The sequence below is a fragment of the Rhamphochromis longiceps genome, linkage group LG2, assembly GCF_057381845.1.
Source record: "Rhamphochromis longiceps isolate RC_006_pf linkage group LG2, R_longiceps_female_GT1.1, whole genome shotgun sequence".
Taxonomy (NCBI): Eukaryota; Metazoa; Chordata; class Actinopteri; order Cichliformes; family Cichlidae; genus Rhamphochromis; species Rhamphochromis longiceps.
In genome coordinates this window covers 39,116,546-39,134,543 of record NC_140558.1, presented here as the reverse complement: position 1 = coordinate 39,134,543, position 17,998 = coordinate 39,116,546, and the positions used below count along the sequence as shown (strand labels likewise).

The 17,998-nt window shown below is 40.5% G+C and overlaps 2 protein-coding genes across 4 annotated transcripts; both read left to right on the top strand.

Annotated features, from left to right (window-relative positions):
* The first annotated feature begins 26 nt into the window (after positions 1–26).
* On the top strand, positions 27–11,435 carry arl13a (ADP-ribosylation factor-like 13A). 3 transcript variants are annotated; one of them, XM_085428199.1, is made up of 10 exons: positions 27–161; positions 8,392–8,508; positions 8,684–8,754; positions 8,841–9,093; positions 9,227–9,332; positions 9,460–9,665; positions 9,742–9,850; positions 10,369–10,636; positions 10,724–10,840; positions 10,954–11,435. In XM_085428199.1, the coding sequence occupies exons 2-10, from the start codon at positions 8,450–8,452 to the stop codon at positions 11,007–11,009; spliced, it is 1,245 nt and encodes a 414-aa protein (XP_085284325.1). In that variant the 5' UTR covers positions 27–161; positions 8,392–8,449; the 3' UTR covers positions 11,010–11,435. The 3 variants fall into 3 exon arrangements, with proteins under 3 accessions (XP_085284325.1, XP_085284334.1, XP_085284316.1); XM_085428208.1 differs by lacking the exon at positions 27–161 and adding an exon at positions 1,561–1,625; XM_085428190.1 differs by lacking the exon at positions 27–161 and adding an exon at positions 4,160–6,673.
* Positions 11,436–14,292: 2,857 nt separating this feature from the next.
* tmem35a (transmembrane protein 35A) lies at positions 14,293–16,761 on the top strand. Its single transcript, XM_085428126.1, has 2 exons — positions 14,293–14,493; positions 15,434–16,761. The coding sequence occupies exons 1-2, from the start codon at positions 14,374–14,376 to the stop codon at positions 15,797–15,799; spliced, it is 486 nt and encodes a 161-aa protein (XP_085284252.1). The 5' UTR covers positions 14,293–14,373; the 3' UTR covers positions 15,800–16,761.
* Positions 16,762–17,998: the final 1,237 nt, after the last annotated feature.

The following is a 17,998-nucleotide window of genomic DNA, read 5'->3' as shown; positions in this document are numbered from 1 at the left end:
GCTGGAGGTTTTTTGAGTGCCTCCGTGTTGGCGTGTGGCTGTTGTCGGGTCATGTTTTCAGTGTTTCATGCAACAGCTGCGTCAAGTCAGGCCGAAACTCAGAGAGGCACCGGAAATGATGGGTGGCAGCTTTCAAAATAAATAAGACGAGCTCATTGAAGGTAAGATGGGGTTATAGGTAAACTCCCCCAAATATGGGCAATACACGGGTACAAGGAAGACTATTCAACATGCTGAGTGTGTGCACAAATGAGTACACGAGGTGGAAGGAAAGGAAATGAGAAGTGGTGACATATACTCATATTAAAAACAGTGTTGGGGAGTAACGGAATACATGTACCGCCTTACGTATTTAAAATACAAAATATGAGTAACTGTATTCCGTTACAGTTACCGTTTAAAAAGGTGGTATTTAGAATACAGTTACTTTGTTGAAATAAATGGATTACACGGTGGTATTTTCCTGTTTCATATTGTTGCGGGTCAGGACTGTTTGGGTTTTGTTTGACAGTTATGTGCCGTTGTTCCAGGCAGGGCGGCAGCGTTATGGTTGCCGTGGTTACAGGGTGACGCTCTCTCTGCGACTGTGTGTTTCCTGGGTGAGAGAGGCCTTTTTGTTGTTGTTGTTGTTGTTGTTGTTGTTGTTGTGCTAAGCTAATAGGCAGAATGCTACAGGCATAGCCCTAAAGAATGTAGCCTCGTGGGCAGTGTAGTCCGTGTTGCAGGGAGAATGGACTGCGACACGTTATGTGTCTGTGAGTGCGAGGACGAAGAAGAAGGAGAGTGGAAAAGTATGAGCTGTCATCGAGCAGAAACGGGAGCTGGAAGCATGTAAATATAATAATAACCACTGCAGCCAAGAAGAGAGCCTGACGAGCCCAGTTGTAAGTAAGCTATTAAGACTCGACTGTACGCTGTGTTCGTGTTTTCCTCTGAAACAATAAGTTCCGTTGGAGCAGCCTTTCAACGCCTCTCTCTGTCTCTGGCTAGAAAAGTTGACCCAGACAACAAAGTAAAGCTAGTTTTCGGCTACTAGCCCAACTCGAACCGAGTATTAGCCAGAAGTCCTTTACTACGGTTCGGAGCCGCGGACCTTCAGTAATAGTAATAAATCACACAGCAATAGTACATTCATGTAGTTGTAAAAAGCATGAAAATATAGTATGTAATCCAAAGTATTCAGAATACATTACTCTCATTGAGTAACGTAATGGAATACGTTACAAAATACATTTTGGGGCATGTAATCTGTAATCTGTAGTGGAATACATTTTAAAAGTAACCTTCCCAACACTGTTAAAAAAATATAGGCTACACACACAATATGGGAATATTATAAAGATTATTTGTAATTGTTAAAGTGCAGTTTACTCTGTCAATGAAATACAGTATGGTTCACGATTAATCAAACGAGTATGTACCTAATTAGTAGATATCAGAGATAAGAAACTTTTAATGATAGTCAGCCTTTGTTTAAAATATAGCAAAACAAAGGAGATAGAAGTTTTAAAAAGTGTTTAAGGTTTAATTTCAGTGGGCAAACATGTGGCTGGCTGCATAGGAAAACTCCCACTGGCACTAGAGCTACTACAACTGAAGGAGGAGTGCATCAGTGTTCATCTTCAGTAAGTACTAATAATCTGTTAGAAAATGTTATACAAACCCTAACAATCGTTGTGTTTTATTCTCAGACTAACCTCTCCTCTCTCACACACAGAGGTAAAACAGTGAGAAACAGCACTACACTTTTATTGCATAGAGTATACAAATGGAAAAACACTGTGAGGGCGAGAGCACAGAGATCATTTTCACTTCCATTTTTAGTTGCCACATGCAGGCCGGGCTTGGTTCTATTGTAGTAACCTTCAGGCCTGAGAGTGGAGCAGGCACACAAACAGCTGCAGGGAACTCCTAAAACTGCACTCAGTCTCACAGAGATATTTCCCCCCTATGTAACTGTTAGAAGGGCACTCATTAGTCAATGCGCTCTGCAGTACAAGTGGGAACCATTTGGTTGTTTGCTCATCTATTCACGCAAACAAGGGTTATCACTGTTCAAGGAGCATGAGAAAGCCACAAGCTGGAGTGAACTGCCTGACACCTCCACTCAACCACACATTTAGGTTTCAGTGTGGGGGTTCATTTCAGTTAGTATCTGAGCCTTTTTCTGGGATTTTCACCTTTTCTGATCAATTAGATTAAAAAGCTGGTGGACCAAAAGCTTTTAAATAAGCCCCCACCCTCCTTTTTTATTTTGCTGAACTAGAAAAGAAAAGAAGCTCAGTTTACACCATTGTGGTTATAGCATTGTGCCATAATTTCCTCTTCTCTACAAAAAAAACAAACAAAAAACCAGAGGAAGTTTTTCCAGTTTTTCAACACAGCTCACCCAAACGTGACCTCTTCTCGTCTAATCAGCTGCCCTGTAACTAATCATGCCTGGCATTGCGAAAGGGACCTAACATTACAGAGACTACAGAGATGAGGTCAACAGACTGACTGAGTGGTGTTCAGTTAACAACCTCCAACTGAACACCACGAAAACTAAAGAACTTATCTTGGACTTCAGGAAGGGCAGAGCAGACCCGGCCCCACTTTACATTCACGGGAGCTGTGTGGAGAGGGTACACTCCATGAGGTTTCTGGGCGTGCAGATATCTGATGACCTCTCCTGGACTGCAAATACTACAGCGGTGGTTAAAAAGGCCCAGCAGCGTCTCCACTTTCTGAGAGTGCTCAGGAGGAACAACCTGGAGGAGAGGCTGCTGGTGACATTTTACAGAGCCACCATAGAGAGCATCCTAACGTACGGCATAACAACATGGTATGCAGGGTGCTCAGCTGCAGACAGGAAAGTACTGCAGAGGGTCATCAACACAGCCCAGAAGATCACTGGCTGCTCTCTGCCCAGCCTGGAGGTCACTGCAAACTCTCGGTACCTCAGCAGAGCTGGCAATATCATCAAGGACCACTCTCACCCCAGCAACCAACTGTTTGAACTATTACCGTCAGGCCGACGGTACAGGTCACATAAAACCAGGACAAACAGATTCAGGGATAGCTTCTTTCCCAGAGCTATCACCGTAGTAAATAAGCACAAAAACAATTGAACCTATTCCATACCGTCACTGTCATTATATTATGCTGCTATTCATACTGTCATTATATTAATGCTGCTATCCTGTATATATTGTACATACTATTGTTTGAGTACTTACGATTGTTTTTTTTGTACTTTTTATATTTTACATTTATATTTATTATTGAAACTTGCACCAAGGGAGTGGCACTCCAATTTCGTTGTACTCTGTACAATGACAATAAAGGCTATTCTATTCTATTCTATTCTATTACATTACCGTGTTATTGGTCAGTCAGGTCAGGAAAAGGGTGCGCTGGTTGTCTGTTTACAGTTTTTTAACAGTCACCCTGGGTCTGTCCAAATGTGTACATAAGAAAGAGCAATGCAATCCCAAGCATACATTCATTAATACACTGATTACTTTCCAAAATATCTAACAGTTCGCTCGACAGTTTTTCAAACCAGAATGTGAAAAGCAGCCTAATGTAAGCTGAGAAGCAGTAGCAATATTGGAAGTTGGGGGTCTTTGAAACATGATAGCAGTGTGGACAACAGGAGGAGATAGGGGTGTGGTGCTGAACTGCTGCTGTTTATCACTGTGTGTGCGTGTGTGTATGTGTGTGTCAGCTGACGCAGGGCTGTGGTCAGAGCTTTGGATGAGTTTACTCAGCAGAGGGAGGCAGTGGCTGATTGGAAGTCGGTTTAATGACATAATGAGATAAAGCTCTCACAGAAGCCACTGATCCCAGTCTCTGAAAGAAGCCATTACATATTTATTTGCTCACAAATTAAATCATGGCTGCAGAAACCCCACCTCTTTCACTCACCCTTAACTATGTGTGGGTTTTTCGCTGAGCATCGGGCTTTGGGGGAATCTTTAAGGTGACTTGTTTTGAGATTAATTTATAGTATTGAAGGGTTTTACCTGCACTGAGGAATTTTTCATAAAGAGTTTTATCTACTAAAGACAAAGAACAAAATTTGGTTGTCATTTACTCATTCACACTTTTGTTTACAAATGGTCAGAAACAGCAAGAAAATATATCGATTTGATTAAAACAAGACAACACAGCCTTTAATATACTCGGAGTGATTGTGCTTGTGTGGATTCTGAGCCAATGCTGAGCCAGGAAAAACTCTGGATTTAGATTGTATGGTGCACAGCAGTCACAGGCAACAATAATAGATCCGGTGTCTATGACGCCATCTAGCGGATGATGTTACACACAAACTGTATCGGGCGGCTTAATTAGGGTATTAATACCATTATGTAATATATTCAGATGATGCTTTCCTAATGTTAGAATGAATGGCTGTTACATAAATAAATATGTAAACAAACTTGACTTTTCTTTTTTTTAAAAAGAAAAAAAAAACATAAATAAAATAACACGTTATTTATTTCCTCCTAATTATTCACACTCAATACATTTTTTATCTTTATCTGTTTGCTGTTGTTGTGCTCTTTGAGAAATGGAATAAATTAAGACAAAAAGATCTCAAAAGTCACAAGTAATATCCCAGCCGACATGGTAAAAAGTCACCCTAAAAATAAAAGAAAGAAAATGAAAAACAAAATCATATGCACAATATTATGCACACAGATATGCATAAAGGAGCATACATCCGCTAATAATTGTTGCATTTTTTTTCATTATCCAGCCTCATCTACAGTTCCCCTTTAATTCCCTAGAATATTTTCCCATGTATTCCTTTTATAAATAGAATCATGGTCACTATAATTTGGCTTTAAAAAGTAGAAAAAATCCCTCTTTAATGTCAAAGTAAAAAGAAAGACTTCTACATTAATTTCACTTAAAATAACATTTATCATGTAAAGTAACTGGCTGCAGAAATATTCACCCCTTTCCAGTATAGCCATATTTTTCCACAATAGAAGCATTAACCTCACACGTGTGAACGCCAGTTTTGCTCTATTTTTGCATGGGGATCAGGTGTGAACAACTCTTTTTGATTTGATTGAAAACATTCATCTTGTTGTTTTTAAACCATTTCTGCATAGCTGTGTAGCTTTTGCTGAATAAAAGCTAATGATTCTTAGTTCCCTCGGAGACTCAATCAGACGGTCCTCCAGGATTTCCCTCTACTTTTACAAGCCTTTGAATGCCTGCTGCTGCCACCGCCCTGTTTCACAGTGAAGATGGTGTGCATGGCTTGATGTGCACCAAAACATAGCATCTAGTCTGAAGGCTAAACAACCTTCTTCCAGTCAACAGCGGAGTCTCCCACATGCCCTTGGATGAATGCGAGATTTGGGTCTTTCTTTGCAACGAAGAGATTTTTCTACCTTTTTTTTAAGCACTAGCAAATAATTTTCTAGGCACTTCTGACTGGTCATAGGTGTCCTGTCTTGGTGGCCTCCCTCACCACTCTTCTTCTTGCACAGTCACTCAGTTTTAGGAGGATGACCTGCTCTAGGCTGACTTACACATGTGCCGCTTTACATTTCCATTACCTGAGCTCCAGGGAATGTTCAGTGACTTGGATTTTTTTTGTACCCATTCCTTGAATTATACTTTTCAATAACTTTTTCTTTGAGTTGCTTTAGGTCTTCTTTTATGTTCATGGTGTAACTGTAGCCAGAAATATTGATTAACCAGTGACTGGACCTTCCAGACATGGGTGCCTTTGTACTAAAATCACTTGAGACACATTCACTGCACTTAGGTGATATCCATTTCACAAATTGTGCAGTTGCTGCAACCATCTGGCTGGACCGCTTTTGAATTAGATCGGTCACTTTATAAGAGGGGAAATATTTATGCAGTAACTTATTTTACATGATATATTTTTATTTAATTGTATAAATCTGTTTTTACTTTCACATTAAAGAGAATTTTTTTCATGTAAGTTCTTGTCATAAAAGCTAAAAGATATCAAAGGAGAGCCAAAAAAGGAGAAAACATCCAAATGGCATTTTATGTTTTCCTGATAAACCTTCAGTAGGGTTCCCAAGGATGTTATTTTTACAAGACCCAAGCAATAAAAACATTGCTGCCTATAAAGCACCCTCTCCTAGTGCACTTGCACCCCCAATAGCTGCCTATCCCACTAGGACACCCCCAGGCATCCTCTGTCCAAGCACTGATGGGTCTGATCTGCTCTCAAGCCACAAGGAGGCACAACACAATATTAGGTGGCTGTAATCTTTCTGTTTTAATTGTAAATTCAGTGTGACACTAAACGGCCCTCATAGTGTCATTATCTCACTGAGAGACTGAGATTGTGCAGCCTAAATCCATCTCTGCTACCACTTTCTGTCTTGACCAAGAAAAGGAGATCACAGCACGCCACAGATCACACCACTCGACAAATTTAGTTTTCCGGGGGTGGATATAAGCGCCTTCATTTGGTCGAGTTCCAGAAGGACCACGCCATCCAATGGGATTAGAAGTTGGTTCAGAGAGCTCTGGGATTGGTTGAAAAGCCAATACAACATTTTCCAGATTGCACCTCCCACATGGGGTGACCAAAGGCTTAGTGTGAGCCTGATTAGTTCTGTAGCCGATGGGTACAAGATGCCAGTGAAGACGAGCACCCAAACAAATGCATGGACATAGACATACTTCTGTGAGTATTCATTGAGCAGAAGGCTAAATCTTTCAAATTTGCAACTTTTATATGTAGTGGTGTCAGCTAATAGCTCCTGCTGAATTTAAAATGCTTTTCTGTGAGTTATAGAGTCACTGCATTTTACCAGGCATGTGACACTGTTGGTGTTTGTATGAAAAATGATTTTTTTCAGGGCAGTTTTTCCCATGTAGAAAAAATATCAGTCATAACTGCTGCTTTGTTTTAGTGGGGAATCCAAATTGATTAACCGTTCTTTTATGGTAGATTAAAAGTTTTCATAAAAAGTTGTTTTTTTTAATCTTTTGTTCTGATTATTTGGGATTTTTATCAAATTAGATAAAACTGTTTCTTATTTTCCATTGTTAGTAGTCCAGTTTCTTCTTTATTTATGCCTCTTAAAATGATAAAACTTAACTGATGTTTTGTATTTTATAAACAATTTAATGTTATGTTTTGTGCGCTACATGGGTGTGATGCCTAAAATGTACTGAAGTCATTGAAATTAATACATGCAACATGCACATTTAGTACCCTGGATTGGTGATTCCCTTGTGTTTCAAAACTACTCATGACTAACTAATCTGGTTTAAATGTCTAAAACAATGAGATATGAAAACCAGTCCTCTTTACACCATAGCAGAAACAGGGGCGGCCTCTTCTACAGCCAGTACAAACATGGGGCAGCTTGTTAACAACACTGTAAAAGCAGGCCATTCTAAACTGGCTTTAGCAGATTACAGGACCTGAACAGATGCACTTGACAAAGGAAGATCTGCTTGTGTGTGTGTTTTTAGCACATGCCCTACCTCAGATGCACCTGCTGTGTGTTTATTGGGAAGTTTCAGGATGACTGGATGACTGCTCATGCATCCAATGACATGTTAGAGAGCTTCTATGAGGCAAACACACATTCAGTGGCATAAAGACAATATCAAGAGAAGTTACTGAGAAACATCATGCAATACTTGCTTGTAATGGCCTATCTCAGGGGTACTTGGAGAGGCTTGAGCCCATATGTTAGATATGTTAGCAATTAAGAAAGTATTTGTGAAGAGTGTGGCTGTTGAGAAATCCTTGATGTAGTTCTGATAGATCATCGGTTCCAGAAGGAAAAGAAAAAAAAAGCTTTCAAAATTAGATTAGCTATTATGGTGGACTAACTGGTGTTAGTGGTGGGATTCTCAGAACTGTGATGCCCAGGAGGCTAAATGAGAGGACGACATGGATAAGTTGCATCATAATGGACATTTTAGTTGGAGTAGAGAGCATGGTGTTTCATGTTTTCAATTATGACTTGGTTTACGGTTGTTTACCTGTTAATGAGGGGGCTGTTATATGTCTTCACATCAAATTTAGGAAATTTTATCTGCTTCAGTGGACAGAAGAGTTTATGTTAAAGACAAATGTGCCTGCAGTCTTGCTTTTTGCAACTATCATGCATAGACATGAACTGTTTAAAGTAGTGCATTCTTTCCTTCTCATGAAGGGCCATATAAAATTCCAATGAGGGCTTCTACTGGCCCGGAAGCCGCGCCCTGGATAACCCTGGGCAGTGAATGCACTGTCGCGAGTGACCATCTGTAAACGTCTCCTAAGTCCACAGGAGACAGACACAAAGCATCTTTGCGATGGATCTGGCCTCGTTCCCAAGTGACTCAACCTTCCAGCCTTATCTGTGTGTGTGAGTCACACTGAGATTTACCATCTGTCTGCAGGTACCAGTTCCAGAAAAGATGGTGGCCACTGTGCACACCTTGCTCACCTCAAGTAAACATGTTCAACCTGATGAGCAACTGCTGCAACTGGGTCTCCAAAATACAGGAGCCAATCAGGTACAGATATTACACTTTCGCAATCTTCCTGCTGAACTTACTAAAAATAAAACGCTTCCTCTCTCAATCACTCGAGGAGATTATTTTTAGACATTCTTGTAGCATCAGCTCATTGATTGTTCCTAAAATCCACAGAAGTCATCTTAAGCTAATCTCAATATGCATTCGTCTGCAGGAAAGTGACCATTCTTGTGGTTGGTCTTGACAAAGCGGGAAAAACATCCTCCATCAGAGGCATGCTAAGAGGTATGCATGTGGCTTTACCAAGGGTTCAACCTCAAGTGTTTATTTCAGAAATACAACAAGTAACCACCTGTGTTTCCCCCCTTCAGTCGCCAATGTTGTCGAATCAGGATCCACACATGGCTGCATTAGACATGAGCTGAGGGTGGAGAATTACCTGGTCACACTCTTGGATGTTGGAGGATCAGCAGAGTCCCGTGGCACCTGGAGGGAGCTCTATGGAGAGGCTCATGGCATCATCTTTGTTGTGGACTCTGGTGACAGGCAGAGGATAAAGGAAGTCAGGGAGGTTCTTTCGGACCTGTTGAAGCAGCCGAGGGTAGCAGGAAAACCTCTACTAGTGTAATTACACTCTGTTTTATATGTCTGAATTTTACATCAGATCTCAAATCATGTGCAAACAATGCCCCCTGGTGGCTCACATGTAAAAATACAGAACAAAATATTAATTGTGACACTTCTCTTTTGCTTTCAGATTGGCCAACAAACAGGATAAAATGAATGCTTTGCTGGGTAGTGAATTGATTGAGATATTGTCTTTAGAGAAGTTGGTCAACCAGAGCCGCTCTCTGTGCCATATTGTAAGTAATATTTCAAAATGATCTAATCAGGCTTAAATCTTATTTAATAAAATATAGACAGCGCTGCATTAAAGGGGGACTCCTTAGATGTGCAAAGAAACTGAGCTTTCTTTCTGTTTCCACTCAGGAGCCTTGTTCAGCCTTAATGGACCTGCGGCGCTGGTCAGACAGAAAGACTCTGCGAGGTCTTCGCTGGTTGCTGCGAGCTGTTTGTCTGGATTATCCAGAGCTGTGTGCTCGTGTAGCTCAGGACAGCAAAAGGCCTCTGGAGCCAAGAGAGAGGGAGAGGAATGGAAAAGCAGAGAAAGTGCAAAGAAAAACCAAGGTCGAACGGTAAGAAAGGCCTTCAGAGCTCAAATATTGCAGATAAAGGCATTAATGTCTTAACATGAATTTGTTATTACCTCAGAATAAGATCCAGCAAGTCAGATCTGCGCAAGGTTCATCGGCCCAAGGACAAGGAGAAAAAACCCAAGAGCGAAGGAAAGCTGCAACCCATTCGGAATATGCTGCAAAAGGTCAGAAAAATGTCTTGCATTCTTTATAAAACCTTATAAAATGTAATGCGATCAGCAGCTAGGCCATAAATTCTTCATAGAATAATGATGGTATCATCGCAAATAATGATGGTGATTCTCAAAGAAACACACTAAAACTTGTATAAGCAAAAACTCCTAAATCCTAAATTTGTTTCTGTGGCATATCTGTTGTATTGGGTTGTATTAAACCGCACATGTAGATGCTGTCTGTCTTCATGTGTTTGCTCTACTATGATTTTATCTGTTGCATTAAATGTTCTGTTTTAAATTCATTTCAATAGGGCTACGATTAATGATTAATCTGCCAATTCTATTGATGATAAGTCTAAATGTCGGGATGCACAATTCGTTTAATAGTCTGCATTTTCAGAAATACAGAAAAATGCCCACCTCAGCTTTGGAGAACAAATTCTCCCATTCTCTTCTTTTGAATTTTCATTTTGGTGATGTGGCAGGTGTATAAACTGCACTTTGCTTTAAATTAAATCTATTTCCAGGACACTTCGCTGAAAAAGAAGCTAAAGACAAAGAAGAAGAAGAAGACAGTTAAGGTGAAGGAAGGTGAAAAAGATGAGGGACCGCCGAACGAAGAGGAAGAGGACGGTGACGCCAATGAAGGAGAGCAAGATAACTCTGGTCACAGAGACAAAGCCAGCAGTGCTCTGATCCCTCCAAAAAAGGACAAACTTAAACGCAAAACAAAGGTGAAAGAAGAGACGCTGGATGTGCCAGAATCACCAGAGAATGACGAGAAACCACTGAAAGGTTCCCAAAAGCAGTGATTGGATTACACTCAGTTTTAGTGGTTAGCTGTTTAAGAATCTCAAATCTACTTTTTTGTCTTCTGTCTAGTTAAAGGAGAAAAGAAGAAGAAGAAGAGAGTTGTGAAAGTGAAAAGAAAAAACAAGATCAACACAGAGGAGATGCCAGCAGCTTATTCGCAGCCCGTGGACCTTTCTGCAACCTTTGGTGAGCCTCATCCACTTCTTCCACCCAACAATAAAACACACTAACCACACTTTGGACTCTGACAGCATGAAATCGCAGTTTTAATATTATAAGTTCAACCTGTCTCCTGACAGATCTTTACCGGAAAGCAATACTAGCTCTGAAAGAGCGTCAGGATCAGGGACAGTGAGAGTGAATCGTGCGTGTGTCCTGCCATCTGAGTGTGAGGATGTGGGTCCACAGCAGACGTACACAACACATTGCATCCCTTCACACACACACTACTATTTCTGTATCTCTTTCCATATTGTAGACTTTCAACCTGATTCCTGAACCTTTGGAGGGAATTTGCAGACTCCGAAGTGTAGTGAAGGGCAGGTCTGAAGAGTTGTGCTTTGATAAAATAATATCACATTGTAAAAATAAAATGTGTTAAATATAAACTTGTGTACACGGCCAATACATCTAAGAGGATTTTGTTTATATACATTTTTGCAGTTTTGAATGAAAAGAAAACTGGATTTTTAAACTGTTTGTTTGTTTTGTTTTTTGTAATTATTGTTTAAACATTTTCCCATAATAAACAGTGTACTGGGGAACGTTCTGCATATTGTTGAGTGGATCACTTGCATAATACACTAGTATATATTATATAATAAACATTTGTTAATACATTTGCATAATTTCAGGAAACTGGCTCGTGCTGGGCAGCGGCTGCACAATCCTCCTCTGTTTTCTCCCACAGTCCAGAAACATTCACGTGATGTTAACTGGTGTGAAGATAAGGTGGTTGAACGGCTTAAATGTAGTATAAGGTGCTGAATCTGTACTTTTAGGTGTCGTTTGATAATTAGTCATGCATTTTTCCACCTTTCTTCCATCTGGAGAAACTGTTTACCAGATTGCTCGACAGATTTGAGACTTAGCTCTGCAGTTTCTGGCTTTGGCAGAATGATTTGTGAGTTTCATCCATATCAGCTGCACTTCAATAGCTTTCAGCAAAACCTACTAAAGGAACAAAAGATGTAGATAATTGTGATTTGTTCGGTGGTCCTGATCATCAGTTATGATGAAGCTTGTGGTTTCTTCATTTCTTACTGATAAATTTTGGACCTTTTCATATTAAACTGGTGAAAGTGCTGTCCTAAAATATGTCACAGCATTATTACTGCAAGGAGAAAAGTATAATAAATCCAATCAAATATGATGAAATAAGCTGAACAGCTCTCATAGAAATATGGGTGTTCGCTTAAGGAGTGGTTGAATGGTAAATTAAATACATTATAGACTCACATTTTACATTAAACAGATATTTCTTTTGTCTTTTATAAAAACCTGCTCAATTTGTAAGAGAAACTAGTGACTATATAAAAGGGATATTTAGGGAAGCTTTTCTTTTTAGGATCCTAAAATACCACCCGGTGCTCTGATCATCAAATGCCAAAGTCTGGCGACATTAGCAACATATGCTTTATTTTTCATTTAATTGTAACTCAATCTTTAAAATCTACAAAAATCCTATTTCTAAAGCTGTGCAGACAAAAGAAAATTGCCAATTAACGCAGGAGGAAATGGCTGCAAAATAAGTGAAAGAGCTGTGTCAACATTTCATGTCTAATTTCTTTAACATGTGCAAATATGATGTGTGAAAACATGAATTTGCATTAGCAGCCATGTCCTCCACAGGAGGCAGGACTGTCGCGCTTCCACAGCTGCTCGCAGTTTGCAGATCGCTGAGTGCAGCTTTCACTGACAGCCTGTCAATGGTTCACTCACTGAAAGCTGATGTTAAACCAATCATCAGATTGCAATGATACCACATTTTCATAGTGGAATTTATTTTCCTTTTGTCTGGTGGTGGGGGGTGGGGGTGGGGGCAGTATCAGAGATGCCAGTGGCGTCAACAAACTAATACACAAGGGTGGATTCATTATTGCCCAGAATCCGGAGGCATTTCAGTCAGTGAGCGACAGGAGGTCACTCGACAAACTGCTCTCCATCATGGACTCATCTCATCTCGTTCCATACTACAGAAGGGAGCAGAGCACCTTCTCGCACAGACTCATTCAACCCTGCTGCCTTAGTTCCTACTACTCCCTATGAAACTCTACAACTGCTCTCCTTTTTGTCCGTTGTGTGACCAGTGATCCCCGTTTTTACTCTTTACACCCATGACTGCAGTCCAGCCTATACCAGTAACACCATCAGCACATTACCAAATGATAACACAGTTTGTGGACACATCTCAGATAGTGACAAGTCTACCAAAAGAGATAAGATCCTGAAATTGTTAGTTTGGATTTCAGCAAACAACCTGACACTGAACACCAGGAAAACAAAGCAAATCATCTTTGACATCGGGAAGATGTCAGTGCAGACCAGCTCCCTGTCTACATCAGTGGTGACTGTGAGGGCTTATGCTGGTCTGTCCTGGACTACAAAGACCTCAGCAGTCACCAAAAAGATGTACAATTGTATAAGTCCTTTAGATGTGACCTTCACCAAGGTCAGGAAGAATATCTGGCACCCAGATATGAGAGAAAATTTGTCAGGATATTCAGGAGCAACCCAGCGACCAGCAAGGCTCAAGCCTGTTATGAAATGGAAATTGCTGGAACACCAGTGTCACTATTGACAGTGAAGCAAGGTTTTCTTCACCATGGGCTGAGAGGGTGCCAACCATGAAAGAAGCCCCTGCTACATCTTCAAGCTCGACTGAAATTTGGAGGATGGATTTTGAATGGATAAAGCAGGCCAACTTTAAGCTTCTCAACCTGAACCCTGTTAAACCCTACTGAATTTGTGGACTGCACTTATAAGCTGGGCCCATGCCAGGAAACCCACCAATTTAAATAAACTTCAAATTCTCCCAAGAGGAGTGGTCAAATATCCAACCAGAACTATGTCAGAGGCTAGTTGATGGCTCCCACAAGCATCTAGTTGAGGTGCAACTTATTAAGGGACATTCAAGCAAATATCAGTGGTGATGCAGATTTACATTTGAGCCACTTCAAATCTGTGCACCCATTTGTTGTTTTTTAAAATCATTAAAGGCGCATGCTGCATAACCATTCACACTCTGGAAATAATTGAAAGCACAAAATTACCATGTCATTCATGCCCATGATAATGCATGCAAACATTTATCTCAGCATATAGCACAGAAGTGGGTTTTATATGTTACCTCTTTTCGTTAAAATCGCAGAGAGGCACAAAACTCATATATAAAGTTGTTGTTAAGCAACTTGAACCCAGAGCTTTTATCTTGGCTGTGAGCTAATGCCATAATTCAGCACTATGAGTGTTTCACGTAGGATGCGTGTCCCTTCCCTTTAATCTTATTCTTAAACTAAGATGAGAAGTAGGTCTTCTGCCTGCTCCGCATCCAGCAGCTCCCTTCCTGCTGCTGCTGGATGCGGAGCAGGCAGGGACCCCGGTCGCCATTTTTATGGTAGATCCAGAAGCCCATCCCCCTCGCGCATCTTCACTGGGAAACGTTCCGACTTTCATTCAGCTCAGCGGGAAGCGCCCGGCCGCATGCACGGTACTGAAAAATGGCTTCACCAAGGACAATAACCATTGTGGCTCTTTCTTTTGCTCTGGGTTTATTTTTCGTGTTTATGGGGACCATTAAGCTCACCCCGAGACTAAGCAAAGATGCATACGACGAAATGGTGAGTAGCGTTGAGTCTTACCCGTGAAGTGTCCGCATCTTTGGGGGGGGGGGGGGGTAAAGGCCATTGTTCTGCGGTGACTACAGACTCAATGTGTAGGGAAGCTGACCTAAATAGTAAAAGGACGGGAAAATGAGTGTTTTAGATGCTGGGTTGCTCTTTTAATAGGCCTGTCTGTTGCTTGTTTTCCCAGTGGAGAGTCCTGTACGGTTATACAAATGACCTGCTATTATTGCCTGCAACAATACTTTTAGCACGCATGCTAAGCCACCGTGTTTTAGGATAAGACTCAAATTATTTTAGCAGTCATCCCTGTAAACAGATAGCATACATAAAATAGTTTAAAACGGGCCTATCCTTAGCTGAATATGGATGAATAATGAATGAATGAAAGCACTTCCTTTTTCTTTCTTCTTAAAACATGCTGTAATTCAGCTTAAAGATACAAAGAAGCATGCGGGATAATTAACAGTTTTGGAAGTGAGAGATTGGCCTTTATAACCTAAAATGTCTTGTAGCTCCCATGGATGGATGGATAGATAAGATAGATAGAGAAGCAACTTAGCAGTTGGAGAGCAATGGTGGCGCATTCGAGCAATTTCTGTGAGATGCACCTGCGGGTGCTGATGTTGAACTATCCTGTGGAAGATCATCGATGGCATGCCTGTTGGTTTAATTACTGCATTCCCAAGCTCACTGAATATCATAATTGGATGAGTTTGCAGGTTTTCTTGAGCAGTGAGCAATAGTGAGCAATAGGCTGGAGAGTCATTGTGCAGCCACAGTGATGATAAACTGTCATCTAGATGTTGTACCTGCTGACCTGAGTGTGGTGACTCCACCTGGTCCTTACATGGCCTCACTAAAGGACATTCATAGCAGCCTGTAGGCCAAAGTTACACACTATAGGTATTCATGAAGATTTCTTTTTTCTTTCTAGAAAAGGGCATACAAGAGTTATGCCAAAGCATTGCCGGGCCTGAAGAAGATCGGGATCAGCTCAGTCCTGCTACGTAAGATCATTGGCTCTCTGGAGGTGGGCTGTGGGGTGGTTCTCACCCTTGTACCAGGCCGGCCAAAGGACGTAGCCAACTTCTTGCTGCTGCTTGTCATGCTGGCTGTGCTCTTCTTTCACCAGCTAGTAGGAGACCCCCTGAAACGGTACGCCCACGCTCTAGTCTTTGGTATTCTGCTCACCTGCCGATTGCTCATTGCTCGCCAGAGTGATGACCGGCCAGAAAGAGAGGACAGCAGAGAGGAACAGCACATCAACGATCAGGAAAAGAACAAGGTCAAGCAGTCTTAAGGTCTTTCCTCTTGGTCTATGGATTGTAGTCATTCAAATTTTGAAGGAAACATTCACTCCTAGTAATAATACTACACACACACACATCCTCTGTCCCATCCAGCTGCTGACTGATGACTCTCACCTACTCCTCTACACTCTTACTGTGAAACTGAGAACTCCTGACCCATCCATCCTCTACATAACCGTGGACAATCGTACCTTTGGAAACTGATGAGCTCAGCTCATTGTCACGTTTATCCATCCCTGTTTCCCTATTTATTTCAGTCCTACACTGTGTTCAATGTTTTACTCTACTAAGAATCTCTGTTATGTTTTAGGTTGATTTGAGAATGCTGTTTTTCATTGAAGAATCTTTGTTGTTTTTCTTTCTAATTTGTTTTTATATTGTAGGTAGGAGAGGTTAATGATGAATTTCAAGCATGTTTAATTTGGTCAAATTTACAGAGTTTAAACTAAAAAAGGCACTGATAAGGGGAATTTTGGACTTGCTGTACTTTTTTAATTCGTCTTACATATCCAGGTCTGATGTTGATGCAGTGTTACCCAGTGACTCCTTCAGTTAAAAAAACAACCTATAAATCCTTTTTCATTTTTCATCTCAGTAGACTTTTGCAGAAGTACGCATGAAATCTTCTCAAAGTAAAATAAGCTGAATATCATCCTTTCAGTTCTGTTATTACACTGAAGTTGTTTAGCTGGGAATGATGGTGCTCGCTGCCTCAGACGTCGGCAGCCTGCTTGTACTGCAGAACACAACCAAATCAGAAGAGTATTTTCTCATTGAAACTCAATTTTACCATTTGTAATTCACAGTTGGAAGTCTTAAATTCTAATCACGGGTTTGTTTCTTCTTCTCTAAAGATATGAAAATAATTCCTACTGCGGTTGAAAATACTGTCAATTTTGAGACTCACAATATTTCTGTAAATGATATACTTAAAATAAAGAATTGGAGCTCAGCCTGACTAGTGCATTTCATTCCATTAAAGTTAACTAAAAATACCTTAAATATGAATCACGAGCTGCCCCCCCCCCCGCGCCTTGTTATATAACTTCAGCCAGTCCCTGTCAAAGTAATTCCTTCATATTAGCACATATCCTACATACTACCTAGAAAAGTACTGTGTGCAACAGCTCTGCAAGAGAAGTCTTGGTCATTTTATTCTGTCCATTGCACATAGATTGGTTTATTATAAAATGCTGCTTAACTCAGGCTGGCATTAAGTTATTATTGTCAGAAGGGACTGACTTTCGCACCTTTTTTTGTTTATGTGAATTTTCTCATAAGATGACTCCTGATGGCCTAAACTCAAAGCTGTGTCTGACACAGCAAAAAAAAAAAAGCCCTCATATGAGCAACAATCAAACAGGCTCACTGTACAGACTGGCTCTGATGGTTGTTTGTCTTAAGCCACTTTTCCTCCTGCTGAGCATGAAAGCTGGATGGGATATTTGTTACAGTTTGGATGAAAGTTATAAGAAGAAGACACGCTTTAAAAATCATGCATTATGCATTCCCCAAAGGGCAAATTATGACAGATGTTTGCAGAACAGCTTTGTCCACATGAAAAGAGAAATTTGTTTGTGAGTTGTAGCTGAGATTTCTGGCATACTGAAGAAAATATTAGGTAAATGAAATATAATATGATCTCTGGAAAACTAATTCAATCCCTGCAAAATGGCATAGGCATCTTAGATCCTTTGCCCTGCGTGTTCTTAGATATGGACATGTCTTTTACAGGCATATTTACTAACATAGATACATATAACTATGGAAAAAAAAAATTCAGGATAGACATAGCATTTTGGGTTTTGCTGCTGAATTACAGGAGGGCATTATTTTCTCTTGCAAAAGATGTTTTTCTAAAGGGGATAAATAAGGAGGCACTGAAGCACCACACTTTCACAAGCTGTTATCGTGGTTGCCACATTGATATTTTGGGATGAGCTACAATCTTTGTTCCAAAAGTTCATACGAAGTCCCACTTGATGTTTGTCGACTGTGCTTTTGATTTAAATTGTAAATGACAGATTTAAAAAAAAAAATCCACCTGACAAGGCTGATTTCTGCAAGGCTTGATCTGAAGATTTTCTGTGCCAGTTTTGGAAAAGACTGGAAAAAGGGCGAGTTATCAAAAATATTCTAACCAATCCATAAAGTCCAATATGGCTGTTACATTAATTAGTTAAGCATCA